The following is a 24,564-nucleotide window of genomic DNA, read 5'->3' on the forward strand; positions in this document are numbered from 1 at the left end:
GAAACCCCTTTCGCGAATCTCGCATTGAAATTTAATGAAACGTTAAATCATCGTTTCATAGCGTCGCTTGTAATTCGAGTGGTTACCTAGTAGCACGTGCTGCTGATCCCCGACGTCATTGCGGTACATTAATATCGAAAGTCTACCGAGGGTGAACGATAAATGAAAAACAGGGTGGGACAGGGTGAACACTCGCAACATTGTAATATGAACCCGTTTTTAATTAAATTCCGATGTGAAACGATCCGCTGTGTTAACTTTCTAGGGCTTCGGAGCCTGGGGTTTACTTGTTTCGTTGAAAAAAAAGGAATGTACACGATATCACTCGTATTAACCTTTTGCACTCTGCACCATCTTGTTGCAAAATATGCGAACAGGAATCCAAGTGCATAAGGTTAAGTTTAACTCTCATTATTTGTATTAAAAATAAATTGTGCATATTTAACAAATATTAATAAGTACGAGTATACCCCATAACAAAATTCTTACAAATCTAAAACAGCATCTGAAAATCGACGCTCTAGAAAGGAAAATACTCTCAGGCTCTGCTTTAGCTCTAACGTGATCGATATAACATTCCTTTTTTTATTCCTGCTCGTGCAAACATACTGGCACAGTTTTGCCTGGCAACGTTACGACGCATTGTATTTCTGAAAGTAGCTAAACTCTTTAATTCCCCTCGCTGAAAGTTATTTCTCGTTTCCTCGCGTAGAGCTCGAAAGCAACCGGTAAACAACATCGTTAATTACCCCCGAGTCGAGATCGCTGTCTCTCGTAATTGCTCGGTTCTACGCCACGTCCCACGCCTGACCGAGCAGAGAAAAACTTGAAAACAATTTCGTTCTTCCCTCCAACCTCGAAAATACACGGGTATATACGTTTTTCCGACGTTGGAACGATAAAAAGGAACGCGGAGAGTTTTCGTGTTTGAGCAATAACGCGATCGCGTCGGAGGCGGAGCAGCGTGAAAGTATCCGGAGAGCACCCCGCCCATTAAACACGAACCTGTCGTGGAAAGAGGTAACGAATCCCATAGGATCGTGGTGGATCTTTTACGTAAATCTTCCTGGATAGAGGATTCCGATGCGCGGACCCGACTAACATAAATTCGAGCGTGGTTTACTTTTATCTAATTATTCCATCGTAACTCAATGCTTAACGAGACGCAGAACGCTTAAAAGATTCGGGACAGAATCGAGACGCTTTGTTCCCTGTTCCTCCAGGACACCCAATCCAAAGTTTTCATTATTGGAAAGAATATATTCATTTAGCATCGCTTAATTCGTCAGCGAGTCACGTTTATCTTTAACATTAAATCCCGAAAGAGATAGGTAAAAAACATTTCGAAAAAGTCTGTCGAGTTTCCAAGCGCATTTCGTTCGATTATTTTTATCGGCTCCTGGACAAATTTGTATAAAGCGGCATCGTTTGTAGAATGTCGAGTAAACGACGGTTTGTCACGGAAACGATTTGCCACGGGACTGTCGTTCGTGCGATATTCCGCCAAGGCGACACCCGGAGATCGTTGACCCGTTCCTTTAATCAAAATCATTTGTTAACCTTGACGCTGGCTATTTGTAAACATTTGGCGGACCTTTCGAAGATCTAAAACCATTTGTTCGAATTAGGAACGAACATCCAACGAGTGTCATGATCGTTTCCGATCGTATATTTTCTCAACTTTTCTTCAGCTATTCTCAACTTAGCAAATATCAAAATTTAAGTAACCAAAAAATGAATTGTCAAACCTTCGTGGGCCGAATTTTTGCGGGCAACTTCCAAGACCTTTACTTTGATATTTCAAGTTGATGGTACCGTCAAGGCGATGACAAACCCTGCTTTACGCGTCGATTTTATCCATCATCCGTAGTTCGTATAAAATGTTAGCGATCTTTGGTGTAAACGACGCACGGCTGGAACAGATCTCACGTAATTAATCACAGACACGTAGGACGCAGAGCAGCATCCTTAAATAATCCATCGGCGGGACGGTCGAGGGTGGATCGAAGATCGGTCGGGATCAGATGCAAATCAGATTCATTAGCGTTAAGCCATACGGGGGCGGAAGGCGGAGTCGAGCGTAGACCCTTCGACGTAAACACTGCCAGGCACTGCGTCAACCTCTGCCCTGGCTTCCCGAGGGTTGTTATTGCGCGGTTACGCCGACCCCCCGTGACATTCGTCTCCTTCGACGCGTACACCCTCTCGAGATTCTTCGCATATTTTTTACTAGATTCTCCTTTAGAGTTTATACGCGCCATTCCGTTCTTTTCTCTACCGACGGACCTCGAAAGGAGTAATAACAAATGCCTAACAAATGATGCCGAGGAATGTTGGACAAACAGGCTATCGCATGTATCGTAAGATACAATTTTCAAGAATATTGTGTCAAATTTTGAGTTTGTACACCCCCGTTCATAAAAATGTAGACACTTACTCCCTTCGATGAATAATTAATAATTATTAATAATTAATATTATTACTATACAAGTAATTTGTTATTAAATTCTCTATTGGATGTGTATTTAACGACATTTAATAATATTAAATATTTTGAGTGTCGTATTCAATTTTATAGTCCAACTATGGGATCGTTTGGATAGAAAAGTTCAGACAGAATGATCAATATATCAAAAACATTTATAAAAAAAATAAATAAAATAATCCACATATTTCTGAGCGGAGATTTATGTGTGGCTGTGTATGTGTGCGTGTGGTGACTCGGGTACGGCGGGGGCGTCGCTCCCCGTACCACCGCCGAGACGGCAGTCCCTGCCGGATTGTATCAATCTCGATAGAAGAAGGATAGTATGAATATCACAAAGATGACTAGTTTCCAGAGAGAGCTATAATCATCAAATTCCTGATACAAGGGATATTTAAGTGTCCTTTAACACAGGGCTGCGAACGCAAGAGCCGACCAACGATGCCAAGGCCCTCAAACCAGAACAGAGAAACCTGAGATTCCAGCCGAAGATAAACAATCCGTAATTTCCGGTCCGACAATGGAACACAGAGTCCGTGACGGAGTGGCCGAGTTTTTCCCCGCTTGCTAAACGATCGTGTCAATTATGCGAAACTGGCGTAATGAAAGCGCCTCCGTGGAAACCAGTCGAAAACAAACTCTGAAAGGATCCCGACAACCCCCTAATCAAGTCCCGTTTAATAAAACGCCCGGCCCCAACCCCGACCCCGACCCCCCCCCCCCCTTCCAGCCTCCGTCTCTCCGTGGCTCTGGCTAATCTGACTTTGATTAAACTTTTAGCGACACCTAAAAGCGGTGCCGCCCGTTAGAACTGCCTCGTACACGCGTCCATGCACGGAGAGCTAGCCAGCCGGTCGTGTAAGTCGATTTTTATTACGTTCCAGCGCATACATTACACAGCATCGGTTGGGACACGTGGTAATGGGCTTATCGACGCCACGGGATTACGGTAATAAACTTCTGGAGACGCGAAACCGCGTGACGCGACGCGTTGTGCCGCTTGTTTTAGAAGTTCGCGCTTACCTCTGGTAACTTCGTCGAGTTTCAACGTTGTAACTATTAATCGTCTTTCTAGTTGAGCTACCTTTCCTCTTCACGATAGTGGTGGCCTTCTCCTTGACGTAGTATAAAGTGTAGAGCAGACACTAAAAGGTTATAAAGAATTAAAGATCGATTCAAGATTGTCGTTTACCGTAAGTTGTAAGTATATTAGAATAAAGATATGAATCGTAGCCTAAGGTAAGGTCTGCTGGAATACCTTGTTCGTGCATCCTTCGGTAGAAGTGGGTGAAAGGCTCCTTAATTTCCTTTTTACTTCTTGAAATAGCGTTTATTTTACTCTCGCCGGATAGCAACTGGTATAGACATCTAGCGGATCTTTGATCAGCGCCACGACGGGAAAACGCCCAAGTTTGTCGTAAAATAGTAACCATTTTACGATGTCAGACGGTACCATTCGTCGGTTCCTTTTACCAGCACGGCAGTTATCGCATGTTCTGCGTTTGTTTATGCAATTTTATATTCCACTAATTATAACAAGTCACGAATTTAATTAATTTCAAAGGTAATTTCAAAGCTTTGATTTGTATACTGGAAATGGTGAAAAATTGATTTTCTCAGCGAAGAAGGCGTGAAAAGGACTGCCTGCAATTTACATTAGCACAATAGAAAAATATTTGTCTAGCTGAATTTCAATATTAAAATGTTTCTAGTATAATTATAAGGTCGTTATTGATCATGATCAAATTAATTTTGTAATTGAACTGAAACGGTAAGATTGCAGGAAACTATTTTACGACAAACTTGAACGTTTCGTTGTAGATGGCAGGCTATCCTTTTTACAGAACTTTTTTTGAGAAAATAAATTTAAAATCAAACAAAAATGAACAGAGTCTATTAATGCGTTTATTACGATGTATTTTAATTATTTATCGTCCTGAAATCATGAATTTTTCTTAGAATCATATTCACTACATTATCCAACAATATCCTTCTACTACTGATTATGTTACAACAAATATTTTAAAAATAAATTATAATATTTAAGAATCTATTAAATGCAGATGGTTTGTTCGAGGAACGATGTTGCTCCGAAATAGCTTTCGTTAACTTTACCTATTTATTTAACATCGCTTGAAAAGAAAAGAACCAAAAGGGAAATTCTCGTGATTCTGAACACCTTCTAAGAAGTCCAAGTCTCACAGCTTTGAATAAGGTAGTTTTATTTTGTTAAAAATATTACTGACATTATCGATTAACAGTGGATTAACGAGTGATCGGAAAACGATGAAATACTTTCTTTTACACATCGTGATCGTTGAATACCGGCGGTGTTGTTTCGTTACTTTACAAAAAAACCATTTCCTTTTTTGCGTTAAAATATACACGTTTGTATGCTCGCGTTCCACGTGGACGTGGTGCATGAAGGTGTCTATGTGTGTGTCTGCGTGTTTGTATGCGTTTCTGGATGCATATAGAAGTGTGCCCGTGTATCGTGAAAGGTGGCTGCGATTGAAATGCGACGAGATCATTGAATCACTTTATTGTCACACGCCATGTCTGGCATCGGGGTATCTTTTATCAGATATATTATACTGGATACAGTCACTAACGCTTTATATTAATCGTTCCGTGTAGATCCCGTGCCGTGAACTCCTCGAACCGCAGCTGTATTTCCATCTGGAACATCTTTTTTTACCGTTTGGCCGAACCAATGATAGGCACAGAATCATCTTTAAAAACGGTCTCGCGACAAGGATCTCGCAGATGGTTCTGTCTCAATCGTGGTCCGTTTTCCCCCAGGGCAAAAGGAAAAAGAAATCGTCGAAGGAGTTCTCGGCCGAGTTCTATTGTTCCCACGAAACGTCGTCTAATCATACTGTTTAAATTCTTTTCGCTTTTGTATTTCGTCGTTCGTTTCCGCCTGTTTCTCCCTCCTTTTAACGAAAAACACGCATCTTGGCTCGTGTTATCCTGCGCTCTCCCCCATTTTTCTCACCTTTGCAAGCTCATCGTGTTTCTTTCTTAAAATTTTGGGGCCAACCGAAGGTATTTCCCGATTTTTTTTCTTTCCTTCTACGTTCTTTTTCAATAAACCGTTAAACTAAATAAAATCATTTCAATTTTATGCTACTTCACTTCACTTTGTAGACGTCGAATTACTCTTTCGCATCGTGTACTAACACTTTGCTAGCCAAATTTTGTAATTAAAAATATTGGAGACCTTGATACTTTGTCACAAAATCTAATTGAAGAATATTAATTAAAAAAAAAAAAAGTATAAACAGTTTATTCTAACTGAACACGAAATCATTCTAAAGCCAAAGCTTTAATGTCGTTAATAATAGAAGTTACAAGCGTTTAGGTTAAATCATATTATTGCGTGTACTTTACCATAATTATACGGTTAGTAAAATTTTAATACGCGATACGAAAGAGCAATTCGAGAACTATAAAATAGTATACAAAAAACATAAAACTAGAATATCTTTATATAATTTAAACATTCGTCGAAAAAAGTACATAGACAGAAAGAAAAATGACTAAAAAATCTTTTGGTTCAGCTTAATAAAACCCGGACGTTCGTTGCGCGCTGTATATACTAGCACCTGGCTCGAGAAGATGGCGCACGTGCCCCTAAGGGCACCAAGATGCCCACCCCCGGTATCGAGGATCGGTGTTCGCGTGATCTGACGATCGATTGCGTAGATCGACCTCGTCGCCGGCGACTCGACGGATTTTTAAACGTTTACGGGAATGCCGAGGTCCGTGAAAAACGATTCTCGATTCGTCCAGCGATTTGCTTTTGAAAAATTGAAAGGTAGGCGAAATCCAAAGACGCGATCGATCGTGGCTGGTCGACGCTAGATCACTGGAACAGCTGGTGCTACGTTGGATCGCTTCCGCGAAGCGAGTAATGAATTTCATTGTAAAGAAATCGTTGACCGTGTGTCGTTCCGTTTCTTTTCCTTTCCGATCTTTTACTCTTTTTTCGCACTCGTTCCGCCTCGCACACGCTATATATCGTAATCGCAAAACCTAAATTGGCTCTCTAAATTTGACAAAAAGTGGTACCCCTCTTTCGTAATACGCCCCCTTCCCCGTATACCTCGATAACATATATCATATACATATCTATTACATATACAATATACATTCACCGAAATTTGTCTTCGTCCCCACCTCTTTCTTCGTCTTCGTTTTACGTTAATTATAAGTATATAGGTACAAAGTCGGATATTAATTTGTTCGTTTTCGTAATTAATACTATTTGTATGTATATGTATATATATATGTGATTCACGATGCGTGTTCGATCCTAAGATTGAGCATGCCTATGTACAAATGGGCATGGCAAGAGTATGATGAAAATCAACGGGTGATACCTTGATTCTCTTCGCGTTGTTCCTTCTAGATAGAATTTTCTTTTTTTTTTCACCTTCGGTTGTATTCGAGGATTTTTATGGACATCGAGTGCTCGATCGAAAGAAAAGCTACTTAAAGTTACGTACAAATATTTTTATTCCCTGTTTCATTGCGTAAAAGTAACTCCGATCTGTAGAGAAGATACAGACGAAATTCCTAAATTAAGTCTTACGTGTAAAATTGCTTAAAATTTTATGGAATGTATTTCATTAAACGGTACTTATCCGATATTCGAGATACCTATGTTTTTCTCTGGCCTTAATCGATCCGAACGGAAAACGTGTATTTCTAAAGGTGGCTTCGAGTAAACCGTTCAATTGAAAAACTTGAAACCAAGTTCGAATACTTCTACTTTTTCGTTGTTTCGTTCAGAATAGATCCGTCCCGAGTATAGAATTATTTCTTACACGAACAATTGTTCACGATACAATGTAATATTCTTTTGGAACCGTATGCGGAGTGTCCTATATAAAATGTTACATGCAGTTTTTGTTAAAAAATAACAAAGAAATCGATTTCATTTTTGCTACAATTAAACCGTGCCGTCCAAATGTAGCATAAATCAAGTCCATGTCTTCCTTACGTTCTAGCAAGACACCTTACAACAGTTTACACAGAATACCCGGTACATTCGACATTTACGATGTTCGCAATTTTGTTCCGTCCTCGTTTGAACTAAATTCACTTAGATCTCCGACTGCAAATCAATCGTTGGAACTGCGAAGAAAATTAAGGTATAAATTAGATCAAAGATACGTTAAATGAAATATCGTAATTATATCTCGTCTACCATTCTTCGTAATCAGCTTGCTGGTTCTCACTTTTATTTTACACTTTACTTCTGGCCCGTGTTCCGTGTGTAATTTTCGGTTTCCTACGCAATTTCTAGCGAAATTTCCTACGAGAATTTATCGACGTTCGCTTAATGTTCTTTGGATTAAATCGTTCATCGATATACGTATAAAAAAGGAAACCCGTCTCTCTTCCATTATTTTTTTTTTCTTTTTGTTTGTTTGGGGGGAGAATCTCTTAAAACCGGTCACTAGTTATGAAAGTCCTACGTTTTGTATAGGCTATGCAATACTGTTATATTGTAAGCGTTAACAGTTCGCAACAATAGGACCTTCGCGAAATTTTTTCGCAAAATTCACCAACGAACGCATCACGATTGCAATGAACTTCTGAGAAAGAAATCACGGCTTCCAGCTGCACGGTTTTCGTCGAACTCAAATTTTGAAGTTTACGGTACACCGTGTATAATCGAGAATGGAATTGGATTCTGCACGTAACGTAAAACGAAACTCGAGACGTCGAACGAATTTCGCGAAAGCTCCTACGGCCGCAAGTAACCGGCGGATTTACAAACTGAATGTATTACATAATTCGTAGACTTGTATATTTTCTTTTTTTTTTTTATCGAGTGTTATCCACTAGTACAGAGTTTATATTCTGCGTGTTGGTTAATTACGTTCTCATTGTCCCAAGAGCCTACTAATATAAGTCATGCACTTGCAAAATGTTTACTTAGAAATTGTCTTATGATAAGTAATTTTTCGTTTTGCTCGCGACAGTTCGCGTCACCGCGCTTCGTTTGACAGAGCTCTACGTTTGGTTTATTTTTTTTTTTTCACGAGTAAAAAAGCTTCTTTTTTTCCCTCACCTTGCAGCATGTTTCGTTATCTAATTCAAGCACGTTATAGATATGATAAGATATCGCCCTAACCCCCCTCCCCCTTTTTTTTTACACACGCTTCGCGATACTAATGGTCGATCGATCGTCCGGTTAGAAATAATTCACGTTCTCTATTTGCCCGCCTCATGAAACAAACGTCCCTTTCTCTTCATCGTATCGCCCCTTTTTTCAGAACCTTGTTCGGAAACGTTGCTCACGCTATATCTCTATTTAATTTTGGAGAAACCCTTTTATGAATTGCGTGGCGACAAAAGCAAACGTTAAGGAGTGCAAAGACAAAAATGAGAAAATAGTACGAAGATATCGACGTTAAAGTCACTGATTTGGATTCAATTACTCTCCCGAAGAAATTATACTGCACTTTAATTCACGACAGTAAAATTGTTTTACAAACTGATTGATGCGTCCTACGCCACTTGGGAAAACAAGTTATTCATAGAACTCTAAGTGATTCAGTCCATTCTGGTACACGAGTTAAATGTGATAACGAACTTTAGATTCTCGAACGCTTTGAATAAAAAACAAAAAAAAAAACAAAAATAAAGAATCGGGAACTGCATCGTATCGGCGACATCGATCAATATCCAAGGAGTACCTCTCAAAGGCGGCAAACGAGGAGAGAAAAGCGATGCGAGGCGAACGAACCCAATGCTCGCGATGAAGAGGACGTTCGCGAGGCAAATATTCGTAAAAAACGAGGACGTGCATTCCAAATGCAGAGCGTAATTAATTCGAAGCGTTTCGATTCGCGAACCTGACTATCGTCCCTAAGCAACGACAAGTACTCGTGTTTCTCCATCGACGCGTAAACATCGGGAGATCACGGTTTCTCTGTTTCCCACTCCCCCTCCGGTTTATTAAGAGAATCGTTTACATGTTGCAAGCACAATCAGCGAAAAGAAAGAAATCGTACTCGATAATCAAGTGTTTAATCGCTAGATGTTCCGCGTACACGTGCATGCTCATCGAATGACCAGCCGAATGCACAGACAAAGATCGAACACATAACATGAGAATTAAGAGATATAAAATCGATTGCGAATACGTATGTTTCTCTCTCTCCGTCTCTCTCGATCGTGAGCGAGCATCGTTCTCGTTTGTTTTATTCTTTTAAAGATACTGTTCAGCAGTGATACGCACGGTTCCCGCCACGAGTCCCGTGGGTGACGAGATCCCGAGGGGGACACCGTGTCTTCCTATGCGAGAATGTATGTGGGCGGTTCGTTCAGTGAAATATTCACATTACAAAAAACGAGCTTTGAGTCGAGTGCAGGTTTCGAGAATAAGGTCCTAAACGTATACACGGCTCTCCCCTTACGCGTTACACTCGAGTCGTGAAATTCGACAATTAAATAAAACTAACGTAATCACATTATATGACAGTCGATATAGTTAGCACGTTTTCGTTTTTTCTTCATATTTTTTTTTCTTCTTTTCTTTGCTTCTTTCTCTCCCTCTCACTCTCTATCTCTCGCACACACGTACACACACACACGCGCGCGCGCAAACTAGTTGACACGGCTACTTTAAACGTTCAACAACAATTCGCTAATTCACGACATTCGTCCCCGTTCCCGAAGTTGCCGCGCGACATTCCGATGGCACGAACGCGACACGCTCACCTGAATTTTCTTCGACGAGTCTTCGGGCGTCGAGACGCATACTTCTCGATCGTGGTAGTAAAAATTAATACGGTGTCCGATGGTTGAAGTCGTCGGGCAACCGGGTAACGAAAACGCGACGATCAAGGCAATTGTCCGTTTAAACATCTGCGCGCAATACGTATCGCGAATTCATATATATATATATATATATAATCGTTATAATATTTACAATAAATTATATACGCTCCGACGATGATATTTTCCTTGGCTAAAAACTTGACAACGAGTTCGGAGGAGCTCGGATTTCTTGACGCGCTATCATCATCGAAAATCGTCACTGATTTGTAGAGCACTTCGAGCGTCCTAAGTTATGTACAAATACGTTGGAAAACATCCCTCGCGATTGCACACCCGTATACATTGATCTTGATCGATAGTACGTAACGATCGGTTCATTTGCGACGCGCGAACGATTTCACCAATTCACTGGTTCCTCGTTATTTCGTGTCATCTGAACATTGATAAATAATCGTGTCACGGTACGGGCACGCCTTTCTCATAGCACACCACGTTGGAGTTCACATCGATCTCGAATCGAGTGCCGCTGTATCGGTTTCACTGTAAACGAAACGAAAACCACAGGTCAATCGATAGCCCGTTGCTTCTTGTCAATCGTAGACAGAAATAACATTGTACGTAAGAGGAATAATGAGAAATAGAGAAATCTGGAAACAGACTTGGGCATCATTCGTACGGTACATATTAGAATGGTCTCTCTGCGACACCAATAATTAACAGTTTAAAATACTATTTTTTTGGTCGCTATTCCAAACAATGTCTGCCCACGTCTGCAAATATAACTACGATTCGTATGTATACAATCAAAGTAAGAATTTTGGATAAGAGCAGGTATATTGCAGTTTTTCGAGTGCCATGATTTATCTTTGTGTCACAATTTCCTTGAACAGGTGTGTGAAACATAGAAAAGAACTTGAACAGAAGACTCCGAATACTGCGGAAACTTACCTTCCGCTTTCCTCTAAAAAATAGGACATCTACATCGTTAAATCATGGAGATAAAGTTCTGCATGGGTTGGATAGAAATCGTTCAAAAGGGGTAGCGTTAGGGTGCATTGTTGTGCAAAGTTTGAGATTGACAGGGTAACGAGTAACAAAGCAGCATCAGGGTGTCTACAGAGTCTCGTGTCTACGAGTAATAATAATAATGAAAAAGAAACAAAAGAAAAACAAGAAAACACTGAACAGTATAGAAATTCAGACGGAGAACGGAGGCACACGAAAAATCTGATGCAAAGGTGTGTATCTTAGCAGAGGTTTAGAAAACACAAATTTTAAAGACATAGAGAAGCAGCGACGAAGTTTCGATAAGCGCTCGACGCGTGCTACGCGCAGTCAGATCTCGTTGAGCATCGTCACTTCGTGCCTTGAAAGGAAGAATTTTCCACCAAACGGAGAAAGTTGCAAGCCAAGAGGATATTTCAATGTAAAACGTAGACACAAGGGCAATTTATAACAACACACGTTCATAGACTTCACGCGGATAATTTAGGCTCCTCCGAATTAACTTCACTTGTTCGCTACTAACTATTTCATTGTATAATTCCAGCTGAATTTTTCTTTTAACGGGTAATGAATAAAAGGATGTTCATCGTATAATCTACATAAAAATATTGTCTATCTCCGATGCCTAGGTCTCTATTGAAGCTACGAAACTCGTTGACAGATCGGAGTGGTATGTGTTCGCCGATTATCCGCGTAAAATTTGTCAAAGCAAACATCTAGGAACGATGCCTTGATCTCAGTGCGTACCTAAAGCTATCTGTCGCTCCGGGAACATGGCCGCTATGTCTACATCTAGTCTACATACAGACTAGTGGCTCATCTGATATGCCGTACATGATATGTGATGTGCTACTGGTGTTTCTAGAAAGACATGTCCTCTCGTACGACCTTTCACACTTTTCCCATTCTCGCGGTCACCTTGCAAATAAAACACACTTTTCTCGTTTTATCCAAAAGCGCGATCGCACTTGTTCGATTTACCACGCAAGCTCGCATCTACGATGGCCCCCGGGTTACACAACGAACCGATTTTATCGTATTCAGAGCCCAATGGTTGCTTGTAACCGATCATTTCTCGAATGCAAACGTAAACGACGTTACCGGAAACAATGGAACGGCATTAATGGTATAATTCGAAAAGAATTCTCTCGCTTTCCACTTCTCTATAAATCGACAAGCAATAATCGTGACACCTTTCGATTCGAAAGTTATTGGAAATTAAACTGGCAAGATATCGATTAACGCGAGTAAAGTTGGACACAATATTTTTTTGCATTTTTCTCTTTCTATCGGAAATTACTTACAAAATAGTCTCAACTACGTCTCGTTACACGCAAAGAGAGAACTAGGACATTTGCTTAAACTTTAAAGGACTCTGGGGACGTGGCCGAGGATCGACGGGATAAAGTTAAGGATGGAGGTCCACTGACCAGGGATGTGTCGCCAAACAGCTTGTACCACCCGAACACCATCTCATTGAGGTTTAGTTCGTCCAACACGATCAGCGCAATGCCCATGAACACTTTTCTCCCTTCTATTCGCCCGTAATCACCCCATACTGTCACCTGGAATCACGCAAAAGGTACATATGTCGAGGCATCTTCTAAAAAAAATAAAGTAAACTAAAATTGATTTTGTCGGTTCAAACGCGTACCTGTAGTATACAACCTCGACAATTTTCTCTGAAGGACAGCGACTCCTGGTAGAACGGGTCCAACGTTTTCCTAGCCGCCGTGGTTTTCGCTTTCGCGATGCACTTTTTACCGTTGACCAGGTAAACTTTCACGTAGCAGGCTGAAAGCAGAATTTCCAGCGAAATTAGCGCACCGACGCGAAACACGAATTTTTTTGTCAAACAGCGAACGATAGCAACGAACCTGGAATAGTTTTGCTGCCCTGTTTCGGTTTCAGGTCTTTGGCACGTATCACCTCCACTTCGAGGTAGCCTTTCTTCTGCGTCAGCGAGAGCTGAATCTCTCCTAGACACCGAGCACCGAGTGCTTGCCTTCCCACCACTTGTCCAGGTCCCAGATCTTTGATGAAGTCTCTCACCTGGCCGGTTTCGCCTGTCATTCGCAGACTGGGAGACCAACTGCGGTTCCCAAAAATCGTACGGTTAACATTAACAACGAATCTCTTCACGCGTAATTCGCGGGGGTTGAGAAAACGGAAAAAGAAACGAGACTAGTCGGATCGAGGTAACGTTTAAGGGGAAACATGATTTGCAGCGTCGTGTATCGAAGATACATGATTCGATTTTCTCAACGAACTACAACTGTCATTGGTATACTTTTACAGATGGAACGTTCGTATTTTCCGTGACTTATTGAAATCGTTGGGATTTACTGGCAGCTCGGACGCGATCCAACGCGATGGGAAGGGGTAAAATAAAATTATCGAAAAGTTCGTTTCGCAGGAGCGAGGGACTATTCTCGCAAGCCTTCGACGGAAGTGCGGAAAGAGAGAGCACACCTCATTCAGTTTTAGACAAGAAGAACTCACGCTGCAAGTGTGTCGGTGTAGCGAGTAAATATATAGTGTACAGAGAACATTGTAAGGTTGGAGACACAGCAGGCGGTCGGTGCATGCAGATCATTCTATGCGCAACTATCATATCGAGAGTGCTTTCAACGATAATCAGTTCAAAATCTCGCGCGTCGGGAATTGTGTTACGTCTCCGCTCCATACATTCCGATATTTTTTTTTTTTTTTTTCGACGATTGGGTACAACTTAATTATCGTTGAATCAGCTAAACGTACTCTACGTACTCATGCGTTATCGGTACAAAATAAGTGAGAGAAAGTAACGGTTTTAACTTACGTTTAAGGTTAACTTTTACTGCGGCCTTCGTCGTACATATAAATAATCGTATGTTTGCCGCGCTTGGGCTTATTTACCAGTATCTCCTATCGTCCTTGAAAGGTAGCTAAATTGTGTAGGAAATAAAATCTTAAAATCAAACGTCGATGTTGCCTAGGCCTCGGCGATGTTCACTTCTTTGCGATCGTATCGACTATTTAACACGTAGGAAATATGTACGTTTCTTCAACTGTTCACAATTTTGTAAATTAACAATTTACATCGTTGTTCGTGGGGAAGAGGAGACACGATTACAGCAGATAATAAGGGATCATCCAATAATCAAGGAGTTACGTGATCGTTGCTTCGTTCATCGAGCCGGTGAAACTTCGCTTATATATGTCATCTTACATTTTCGAGAAATTTTATCGACTCGAAGTATACCTGAAGTCTATAAATACCAGGTACAATTATCTACCTACGGTCTTATATACACTGCGCACGATTGTTGATAGTCAGTATGACGACAACTTTTTCCAGGGTAAAGTAGATCTATAAATATAAATGGCTGTATAAACAGGATAAAGTACACGTAGTTACACATTTAAGAGTCAAGGGAACCTGGACAGTAGAATCGGCTTAGTCACCGCGTATAGTAAATGCTCCTTGCCACGTAGAGAAGAATGATTTGCAATGACAGTAACACATATATACAGAGAGAAAGAGAGTGTATGTTTGCCTGTTTGTGTTTGTGTGTGTGTCTATGTGACATACGTACAATGGAGCTTCGACTTTAGCCAAGCAGTAAGCCAAGACGACGACGACGACGACGACGACGACGACAACACCGACAACGAATGATAGCAGCGACACGTGACATCGAAATAACGTTAAACTCAACGAAAAGAAATATATATATATATATATATACATATATATATACACAGATACAGATAAAGAATGGACCAAAAAAATAAAAATTATATGACGTAGCGTGGAATATTTGTTTAGTGTTTTCAGCATATCGATGAGTGACATTTACGATAAAATGTGTCTTCTCGCTTCTTCCTTTCTCTTGTAACGAAATGCACAGTTTGGAGTGTTTCGTAAGATCGAAAGAAAAAATGAGAGAAGACGTACATGAGTGCGTGAAAATGAAATGATACGACAGGATACAGAGAAAAGTAAACGTTTTTCTTTTTTTTTTTTTGTCGCAAAAAAGGGGCAAAGCGTGAATGAGCAAGACAATGTACATCGATGCTGGGCATACAACTCAATCACACGTTGAAAGATAAAACGATCGACGTTTCACGTTCGCGATTTCCTGCGCATAAACAGTAGAAAGTTTGTTGTAGAGTACAGAGGGATCGAAAGAAATAGGTACATAGGTAATGAAACAGAGAGGGAAGGGCGGGCGAACAAAAATAAAGTTGTTAGCAGGGTTAATCCAATCCATTCCATCGAATTATACTCCTAAAAATCTTTAAAACTGCCGATATTTCTTCGCAATAGTATCACTTAGTCAGTTAAATGCTGCTTCCCTACACCATTTGGAAAACCTGACGTATTAATGAAATATTGAAAGAAAAATAAAGAATTCGAGTATCGTTTAACAATTTCGATCATTTATATTTCACCTCTATTTGTTTCTTTTTTTTTTGCAATCAGTTGTATTAAATTAGGGTTGGCTATAAATCAAAGGCTGTAACCAGATAAGAAGGGACAACTTGTTTCAGCTCGAGTGATGTTCATTTTTTGTTAACATATATTCCTGTGAGTTTCAAATGTAATTTGACCAACAGCAACCAGATACATTCACTGTATGTCCCACTAGGGTCGACAGTGTTTAGAGTGCAATGTCCCTACAAAGCATAGAAGACAATTTCAACGCCCCTCGTCTACATGTGTTAAAAATTGAACTATAAGTAAAATAAAAGGGAAAGAGTAACTGAAATAAATTCGTCTTACGAGTAACCCTGCTGTAAACGTAAACAACGAACAGCTTTTAAATCAGAGACAAAGCCAGAGAGAGAGAGAGAGAGAGAGAGAGAAGAGAGAAAGAGAGAGAAGAGAGAGAGAGTGTGTGAGAGTAGAGACAGAAGAAGGAAAAGTTGAAAGAGACAACAAGGAGTCTCACAGTTCCGGGTCAGAATCGGCCGGTGGGGGCCATTACTTACGAGCTTCCTTCGGAACTAGAGATCGAGTTGAGACTTCCGGCTGTGTCACTGGCCGCTGATCCCGTCTGTTTTCCGGGTTCAAAGCGCTGATAGGGTACAATCTCCTCGGAACGTTGTATGGTGCTCGGTGTGCTGTTGCGCTTCCGGCTCGATAAACCGGCGCGTGCCTCCGCGTTACCACTTCCGACGAAGATCCAGCCGATACCGTACTCTGCGTTGTAAACCAAACAAGAAACAACCGCTAAACTATAATCTTTCATTGAGATTTTCCACACCGTGTCTGCCGCAGCCGTTTCTCTCATCCAGCTCCAGGTGGTCGTCGTGCGTTTCTCTTTCGACTAATCACGACTCTCTCTCCCTCTAATATCAAAAATGCCCACACATTCTCCCTCTTTCTCCCCTTCTGTCGTTCCCGCGAGCATCGATCATCGCTCGTTCGAACGGCGGACAGAACGATAGAAAGAGGCTCGCGAAGACACATGTACATCTGGATGAAATTTGGACACAGCGAATGATCGTCGATGAAGGTTAAAGGCAAAGAGATAAGTAAGTGTGCTTAAATTGGTAAATTACTAATCGACAAATGGAACAGACTCGATGGTTTCGAGTGTCAAGATTTCGGTGACGTCCGTGACGATTCCAACGGATAGAGTGGCCTGCAAAAGAAACGTACGTTTGTCGTTGGCGTTTTCAGACTCAATTTTCTATCAACGATGCACTGTCGACGGCTGTTTGAAATTCGAGTACACTCGAAAGCTTGATTTTTTTTTTCGGCTATTAGGTCCAACTATTTTCTATCGTTGCGCCTATGATCATAAGCGCGCAGAAAGCGTCATAGCGGAATCCCGAAATGCTCCGTTAATAAACGTCACGTCTATTTGTTTTTGTTTGTCGTAAACGTTTGCTGCGACAATATCGCGCGAATATTCGTGTATCGTACGTACACAGAGATCAATTGTAACGCTTGGTAACCCGTTCGTTACGTACATCTACATCTAAACGAATCTTTCGTATACATTTCGAACACGTGACTTACGTACAGACGCGAATCATTTATTTGCGAAATTTGTTTAAAAGAAATACGTAAGAGGTGTCCGCAAGGCAGAATGTACAAGATTGTGTGCTACATTCAACGAATTTGTTTGCTTGGTAACTGTAAGAAATATATATATATTTGTGTATGTCTATATATGTCTGTGTGTGTGTGTGTGTTTGTTTGTATGCGTGTGCACACGAGTATGTGTATAAATATGCGCATGAGAACACTGCAACGCTTGTAGACATCAAGAAATGAAAAGCCGTAACGGGTAGAGTAGACGCCTCACCCCAAGCACGTATCAACAGCGGCTTCTAAGATAATAAATAATAACGAATCAAGTGGTCAACTTACCTACCGTCTACGGAGTCTCGGCTACAACCGAGGCTCGCAACAAGCTGACCACGTGTTTCACCTAAAATTCCAAAAGCTGTACAAAACAGACAGAACACCGCGACGTATTGCCAGCATCAACTCGCATCGATACTATTCTACAGTCACGAATAGGACAGCCCGACACGAACAAATGTACTTGCGCAGCTAATACGTAAGATTCTTGAGCCGCAAATGCAGCCCTTGTATTCCTTCTCGAGTCGAATGGTTTAACGGAAAACTCTTCGATTACTGTGGTCAGATTTTCTTTCAATGTACTCCTCCGTGCGAGTATTTCTTTTTTTTTTTTTCGTTACTCGAATCGATGAAAGCAGCGGGATAACTTGACGATAATTCATCGAGGCTTGCGATACAGCTCAGGAAACTCGTGCAAACGTTCCTCTAAAAGTCACGCATCGCTACTACGTAGAAACAGTCTCTACGATCTAGCGCCAACAGAAGACAAGCGGAGAATTGCCTCGTGACTATACCGGGAATCGTGCACCCTCGCAAAATACTGTCTTCGTCGAATGAGATTGTGCTCTAATTTCTAAATGTAAGGTCTCAAAGAGAGTATTTTCCGACTATAGTCACGAGCATCTCGCACAGTCCCCTTTCTAAAGCACAACTTCTTCTAAAAAAGTTATGTTCTGTGTCTCGTTATTGTTGTTGTTTGTCATATTGTAAAATGTCGCAGGCTGATCACGCCGCTCACGTTCTTCTTGCTGTAATTTTGTCTCTTTGCAACTAGTACTCACATTTCGCCGAAGGCTCGATTCTCCGCGTCGGGGATACATTCGACATCCTCTCGACGACCAACGCGTCCGCCGCGTCGGTACGAAATCGAAAGCAGACTGCGAATATCGTTATCGAGAGCCCAGACGAACCTTCTTTGAAAGAATCTCACTCGTGTCAATTCGATAGGGGGCCATTGTCGAGAAAGTTTTCGAGCGAATACGATCGCGAATAAAAAAAAAAAAAAAAGAAAAAAAGCGACACTCGAGGAGGATCCTGCACCGATGACGTCGCGTCCTTCGCTCCCACGTAACGAAAAGGGCTCGCGAGAAATGAAATTAAAAAGAGGAAATATGTAAAAGGGTTGTTATTTGCAGGATGTTCGGACCTGTCGCCGTCGCCGCTACCCTCGCCGTCGCTGCTGGCGGAACTCGGTTGTCGTCCGCTCCTTCCGCTGGCCGTGTCCTCCGGTAAAACCTCCTCGCTCCTATGAACTGTAAAGGACGACTTGCCCTTCTTCCCGAATCCTAGCCGCCGTTTTCGTCCTTCGTCGCCCACGCATGTACCACCAACAGACGCACGTGGTATGTTATGGTTTTTGCGTGACGTGATACAGTTTTTTTTTGTTGTGATTGTAGTAGTAGTAGTAGTAGTAGTAGTAATAGTAGTAGTAGTAGTAATAGTAGTAGTAGTAGTAGTAGTAGTAGAAGTAGTAGTATTGGCAGTAGTGGTTGTATTTCATGTTGGTTGCACGGTAGAATAGTGGTGTAATGTAGTTCAAGTATTCGGTGTCGGTTTTTATGTGTGTGGTTTCGTATAATACGGCATCGTATATATAACGTGCGTATTCGGTTTATCCTCCGACACAAGAGGTGTTTTTTGAGTGTTCGATACAGGTTTTTGATTAACCCGTAAGCGATCGTTCCAGCGATCGATCGGGGTGATCCGCGTCGAGTGTTGTCCCGTGACACGATCGCGCGAGCGACGATAGCCCGCCACGATGAGAAATCGTGCAGGTGGGTGCAGATCGATGACGTGAATGGTGGTCCCCAGCGTCGAGAGATGGTTGGTTGGTAGAAGTAAAGTGTGAATGTGTTCATGTCGAAGAGAGGCGGATAGAGATGAGGAGGGATGGCGGAGAAAACAAGAATACGATTAGAATGTACATACTGCCCCGTTTACTGGGTTTTTTGCTCTTCTACGGCGTGCTCTTGATATCGTTTTTGTAACACGCTACATTCCACCAAAGAATCCTCGAACCTGCACGTTCGTTTTGTTTGCTCTATCACGACTCGGATATCGCGAAAGAACAAACCGACGATTTAATTCCTATCGATGCTTCCTTGATATCCTCGGCAAACAGATTTTATTCGAATGATAAACACATTCGGGTCAATGATACGCATAGCGAGAGCACGCCGCAACTACTTACTAATGGCGCTAAGCTAAATGCTATGCTAGTTCTCGAGGGACTATCGATATATTACAAAGAGACAGACTAAATTCAGACGTAAGGATAAGACAGAGATGGTAGTTTAGATTATCGCGCTAAGATAGTCATGACGCGTGAGACAATCGGTTTCTGGTAACCGAGACGAGTAATCGAATTTTGCGAATAGATAACAATGCACGACACGCAACGTCTAAACGTGAAATTGGAAGAAACGACTAGTGTGACGATGTGTTACCTGTGGCAGACAGTTGGCTGGTGCTGTTACTCTTCTTCCCCAGACCTGACTGATACTGCACCGCGCTTCCGCCACCGCTGCTACTTCCGCTTCCGCTTTTACTCCCGGGCGAGCTCTTGCGACCTCTCCTCGAGGAGTCTTCGACGTTCAAGCCGATCGCCGTATCGCTCAAACTACCGTCTGAAGAATGAAAGTCGCGTCAACATAACAGCGGTAATCGGTGACGCGATTGATAAAAATAACGTATAAAATAGGCGAATAAGAAAAAAAGAAAAGATACGAGACCAAGATATTACCGATCTTTCTGTAACTGGTAAAACATAAAGACGATTAGTTCACAAAACAATACCTACGGGATATCCAATTATAGGGAACGCATCGTATTGGAAAATTGTTTCGGATGGAAAGTACTGATTCGAAAGCGGAGGAGATTTCGAAATATAGTCTTTATAACGAGTTGAACGACTCACGCTGCAAAGACATAAGCGAATTATGCAGCGACTTTGGGTACACGACTCGCGACGAGGTGAAGACAAAACACTTTGAGCAAGATCGTTGACATTAGCGACACTAGATACGTTTACGATACATATGCGAGACCTATTGTACAATGGAGTGTACGCATTGGGTCGTTCAACTCGTCCAAAAAGCAGCTATCGCAACAGATAAAACATCCTACATCTTTGGTAAAGAAATTTTATCCAGCTTCGGGATGAAATTTGTTCAGGAAATATAATTATTTTCGTATAGGCCGACTTTGGAGAAAAATATACCGCCTGTGCGAAGCTACCGAGATAGTAAGAGCTCCGAACCAAAGGATGGCAAGAGAACCAAAGGATGGCTTACCAACTTTATCATCTGGTGGCGCGTCGGTGTTGCTAAGGCTTCTGGCGAACTGCCCCCTCTTGCCATGGTCGTCGTTCTCGTTATCGGCAGCCTGACTTCTGGACGTCTTCTCGTAGGAGCTGGACTGACCGCTGTACTCGCTGCTTTCGGGCATGGAGGAGGATCGACGATCCCGCGAGTCGACGTGACGTCGTTGTTCGTTGGCGTCGTCGTCGGGGGCAATTTTTTTCCGCGAACGCCGCCGGATGGACGACGACGGGGATGTTGACACCACGACGGATTCGTCGAGGTTGTCGCGCGACGATGGTTTCGTGTTTCGTGAGGTTTCGTGGTGATCGACGGCCCGTGGGTGGTAGTTTTTAGCAGTGTCGGAGGTAGCGGTTTGGGAATCAAAGAGACTTGAATTAGCGTTACCGGGGCGGGGTGCTCGGTTACGGGGCCTACGCGGATCGCACGGGCCAAATCCGCAGTTCTCGCTGCACTGGCTCTCGCTCTCCATCGAGTACTCGTAGTACTCGAGGGTGTCGCTGATCGCTACGTTCCTCTTACTACCCTGCTGCTGTTGCTGGCCGGTATGCTGTTGGCCTTGCTGCTGGGGTTGCTGTTGCTGCCTCTTGTCGAGGAGCTCGAGGTCCCTAGCCTCCGGGCAGCTGCTGTTTCGTCTACGATACCTATGCCTCGATTCTACGGACGCCCTCCTCTCCTCGCCCTTACGTGACAACGACCCAGACCTACCTAACTCGGAGGACATCGCTAACTCCCGACACTCTGGACAGCTACTCTTACGCCTACCGCGATACATAGACGACCGTAGAGATCCCGACCTAGCTAATTCGCACGTTTCCGGACAATCGCAAGGCTGATCGACACCGTAGTCGTACCTCGAGTCTACGTAAACGTTCTGTTCTGTCTCGTAGTATCCCGATCTAGTACTATCGCGAGCAGCGCCTGTATCGTTCTTCTGACGGAAGCAATCCGCGCACACGACCGTTTCCATCGAGCCAAAGTCCTCGTCCGAGTCCAGAACGAAGTTCGTGCTGCTTCTTTCTTCGTCTTTTCTTCGCGATGGATCGTAGTAACGTAGCTCTCTGGCTTCGGGACAGCTGCTGTTTCTTCTGCGACGGTACAAGCGTTTCGCCCTCTCGGCTCTCTCGGACGAGCTCAATTCCTCGTCCGAGCGGAGCACGGGCGACGACTCCGCACGCTGCAGCATCATTCTTTTACTCTCGTTATAGCTCGGCACGGACAGATTGTGCTTGACGCTCGTTTCTCGATACGGTGGCAGATTCTCGTAGATCCCGATACTCGTTTCTCGGCTTCCTCTTCTGCTTCTCCTTCGTCTCCTTCGCGGCATCGAGCTATCGTGATATTGGTCCGCGCGACTACACTCGGGACCACTGTGCGTTTGATAATCGTACTCATCCGCGGAACGATAATCGCAGTAATCGTCGGCACGGTACTCGTCGTCGACATACAGGCACGTTCTCTTTTTACGCGTGCTGCCACGTCGAGTATCTTCTCTTCTATCGTAATACTCGTCCTCGTACGTCTGTCTATCGGTTCGCGGCACCTGAACGTTCATGTCGTCGTACGAGTACAATCGTTGATCGTAATCGTCGTTTCTCCCTCTGTCGACGAACCCTTCGTCGTACTCGATGTCCCAGTCGTAACCGTCGTATCCGTTCTCCAGGTAAGATTCGCTGCTTTTCGTTCGTCTGCGAGCACGACCGGCGATTCTTTGATTGTCGTAATGATCTAGATCGGATGCCGCGCAAAGCGGGGAACAATTAATGTCTACTTCCTGGCCGTAATTCTCGCCAGATGACAGAGCCTCGTCGATACTGCAATAGATGTGTTCGTTGGTCGGGTCGCAGATACCGCTGTCCAGATTCTTGGTTCGTTTCTCCGATATATCTCTGTCAAAGGTAGAATCGTGCTCTTGGAACATCGAGTCTATGTACTTTCGTTTGGTAGGGTCTTCCCTGCGGAGAACGTTTCTGAGACCGATCCGATCGTCGCCTCTGAAGGACTTTTCGCCCGTCAGGTTGTATCGATAACTCTTACCTGTGCCGGCGAAACCGATGGCTCGTTTATCGAAACGCGGCATGTAAATCTCCGTTCCGTCGCAACAGAACTGAGCGCCGTAGCCGTAGAACGGTTTGTGATCCTGCTTCAGCAGGTAATCGTAATTCTTTTCCCGGTTGAAAAGGCTCTTGGGCACCTTGTCGTCGCCGTTCGAATCGAAATACGATTTACTCTGATCGCCTAGAGCGGGTATTTTATCGCCGTATCCGGCATCGTTGATCGAAAGGTTCCTCTTTAGCTTTCTTCTAGCCGTTCTCAGACTGTCGTCGCTGAATATGTTGCTGGTGGATATGGTGTCGTATTCGAAGCTCTTTGCTCTTCGCGAGAGTAAACCGGCGCCCAGACCGAAACCGTAACGGTCGGAATAGGTGTCGTGCAGCACGTCGTAATCGAAGCTCCTAGCCTTCGAGAATAAAAAAGACCTACGCGGTCGCAAGCTAACGTCTAGATTTCTAATGCCGACGTCGTCCTTAAAATCGTGTAAGCCTCTCGCGAGGAATTGGTATTTAGATTTCGCGGTTCTTCCGGTACGGTCCTGCCAGCTACGCGACCGTCTACGCATACCGGAATCCAGAAGATATGGCGACGAGTATCTGTCTCGAAACTTGTCGATGAGACGATCGTTGAAGTCGACTTGAAGGCAATCCTCAACGTATATCTCCGGTATACGTTTCTTCGAGCTACCGGTTAGCTCCTCTGGCTTGAGTATGTAACCCTCGGAGACGCTGTACTCGCTGGTCTCCGGGCTGTAATATCTCAGCATGTTCTCGTCGACGGTCTGCGACCTCGTGAACGGCGTACGCATCTTTCTGTACAACGAGCGCACCACTGCGGACTTGCTCCGTACGAGGGGATGCGGGGTGGGATTGTGCTTGCTGGGGTTGTTGCTCCTGGGCTTGGTGGGATTGTTGTTCGGACAGTGACATTCGCTGCAGGGTACCCTAAGTCTGTGCCTGCGCCTATTGCGCCTAGGGGGCAGGGGCATAGGGGATATGACACCGGGTATTAAAACGTTTTTAACTGTCGGTCTGCAAACAATGTTTTTCATATAGAGTTTTAGCGCTTCTGCGGTTTACATAACGAGTTCGTGAGCCCATTCTTCAATTTTTATTTATTTACTTTCAAAAAAATGACTCTACTTGCACGTTCGCGATCGATCGAACGCGTTTCTTCGCTTTACTTTTCTTGTGAAATTTTTTTTTTGGTTTTTCTGTTTCTATGTATGGCATATTTTTACAAGCAACAGTATAGAGAATTTGACCTGCGAATTTTTGCATTGTCACTCGCCGAACAAAGAAATGCAGGTTGTCTTGTAGGACGTGCGACGATTGATTAGTATTTTGGTGAAAGCACGCATACGTACAGTGACGTGTTGAAACGTAGGTACACCTAGCCGTTCGACCAACGCCACGCACTAATCCCTGCTTTATTAGAATGGGGCGATATTAAATGGACATTGACACAGTGCATAGGAGGTGCAATCTAGCCACTAACAGTAGAAACCTCGAAGAGAGCGCGAAAGGATCTGGGAACCT

At 43.1% G+C, this 24,564-nt stretch overlaps 1 protein-coding gene and 1 long non-coding RNA gene across 6 annotated transcripts in view; both read right to left on the minus strand.

The window, feature by feature from the left end:
- The window catches only part of LOC128876134 (uncharacterized), an 85,671-nt gene extending 81,840 nt beyond the window's left edge, over positions 1 to 3,831 (minus strand). The window contains exons 1-2 of the long non-coding RNA XR_008456957.1: positions 3,744 to 3,831; positions 3,509 to 3,630 (exon numbers count right to left, since the gene is read on the minus strand). This is a non-coding gene — a long non-coding RNA (uncharacterized LOC128876134). The remainder of the gene's footprint in view (positions 1 to 3,508; positions 3,631 to 3,743) is intronic.
- Positions 3,832 to 5,011: 1,180 nt separating this feature from the next.
- Positions 5,012 to 24,564, minus strand: part of LOC128877077 (regulating synaptic membrane exocytosis protein 2) — a 66,619-nt gene continuing 47,066 nt past the window's right edge. The window contains exons 19-26 of one of the 5 annotated variants that reach the window (XR_008457184.1): positions 20,945 to 24,057; positions 20,099 to 20,278; positions 16,268 to 16,478; positions 13,168 to 13,382; positions 12,945 to 13,084; positions 12,721 to 12,855; positions 12,038 to 12,208; positions 5,012 to 10,825 (exon numbers count right to left, since the gene is read on the minus strand). Coding sequence is in view for 2 of the 5 variants with exons in the window: in XM_054124050.1 (XP_053980025.1) it covers positions 10,823 to 10,825; positions 12,721 to 12,855; positions 12,945 to 13,084; positions 13,168 to 13,382; positions 16,268 to 16,478; positions 20,099 to 20,278; positions 20,945 to 24,057 (3,997 nt within the window). In the remaining 3 variants the exon portion in view is untranslated. Of the gene's footprint in view, positions 10,826 to 12,037; positions 12,856 to 12,944; positions 13,085 to 13,167; positions 13,383 to 16,267; positions 16,479 to 18,798; positions 18,956 to 20,098; positions 20,279 to 20,944; positions 24,058 to 24,564 lie in introns of those variants that run through there. The other 4 variants (XR_008457186.1, XR_008457185.1, XM_054124050.1 and 1 more) reach the window with 4 other exon arrangements.

This window comes from Hylaeus volcanicus, chromosome 5 (genome assembly GCF_026283585.1).
Source record: "Hylaeus volcanicus isolate JK05 chromosome 5, UHH_iyHylVolc1.0_haploid, whole genome shotgun sequence".
In the NCBI taxonomy this organism is placed as follows: domain Eukaryota; kingdom Metazoa; phylum Arthropoda; class Insecta; order Hymenoptera; family Colletidae; genus Hylaeus; species Hylaeus volcanicus.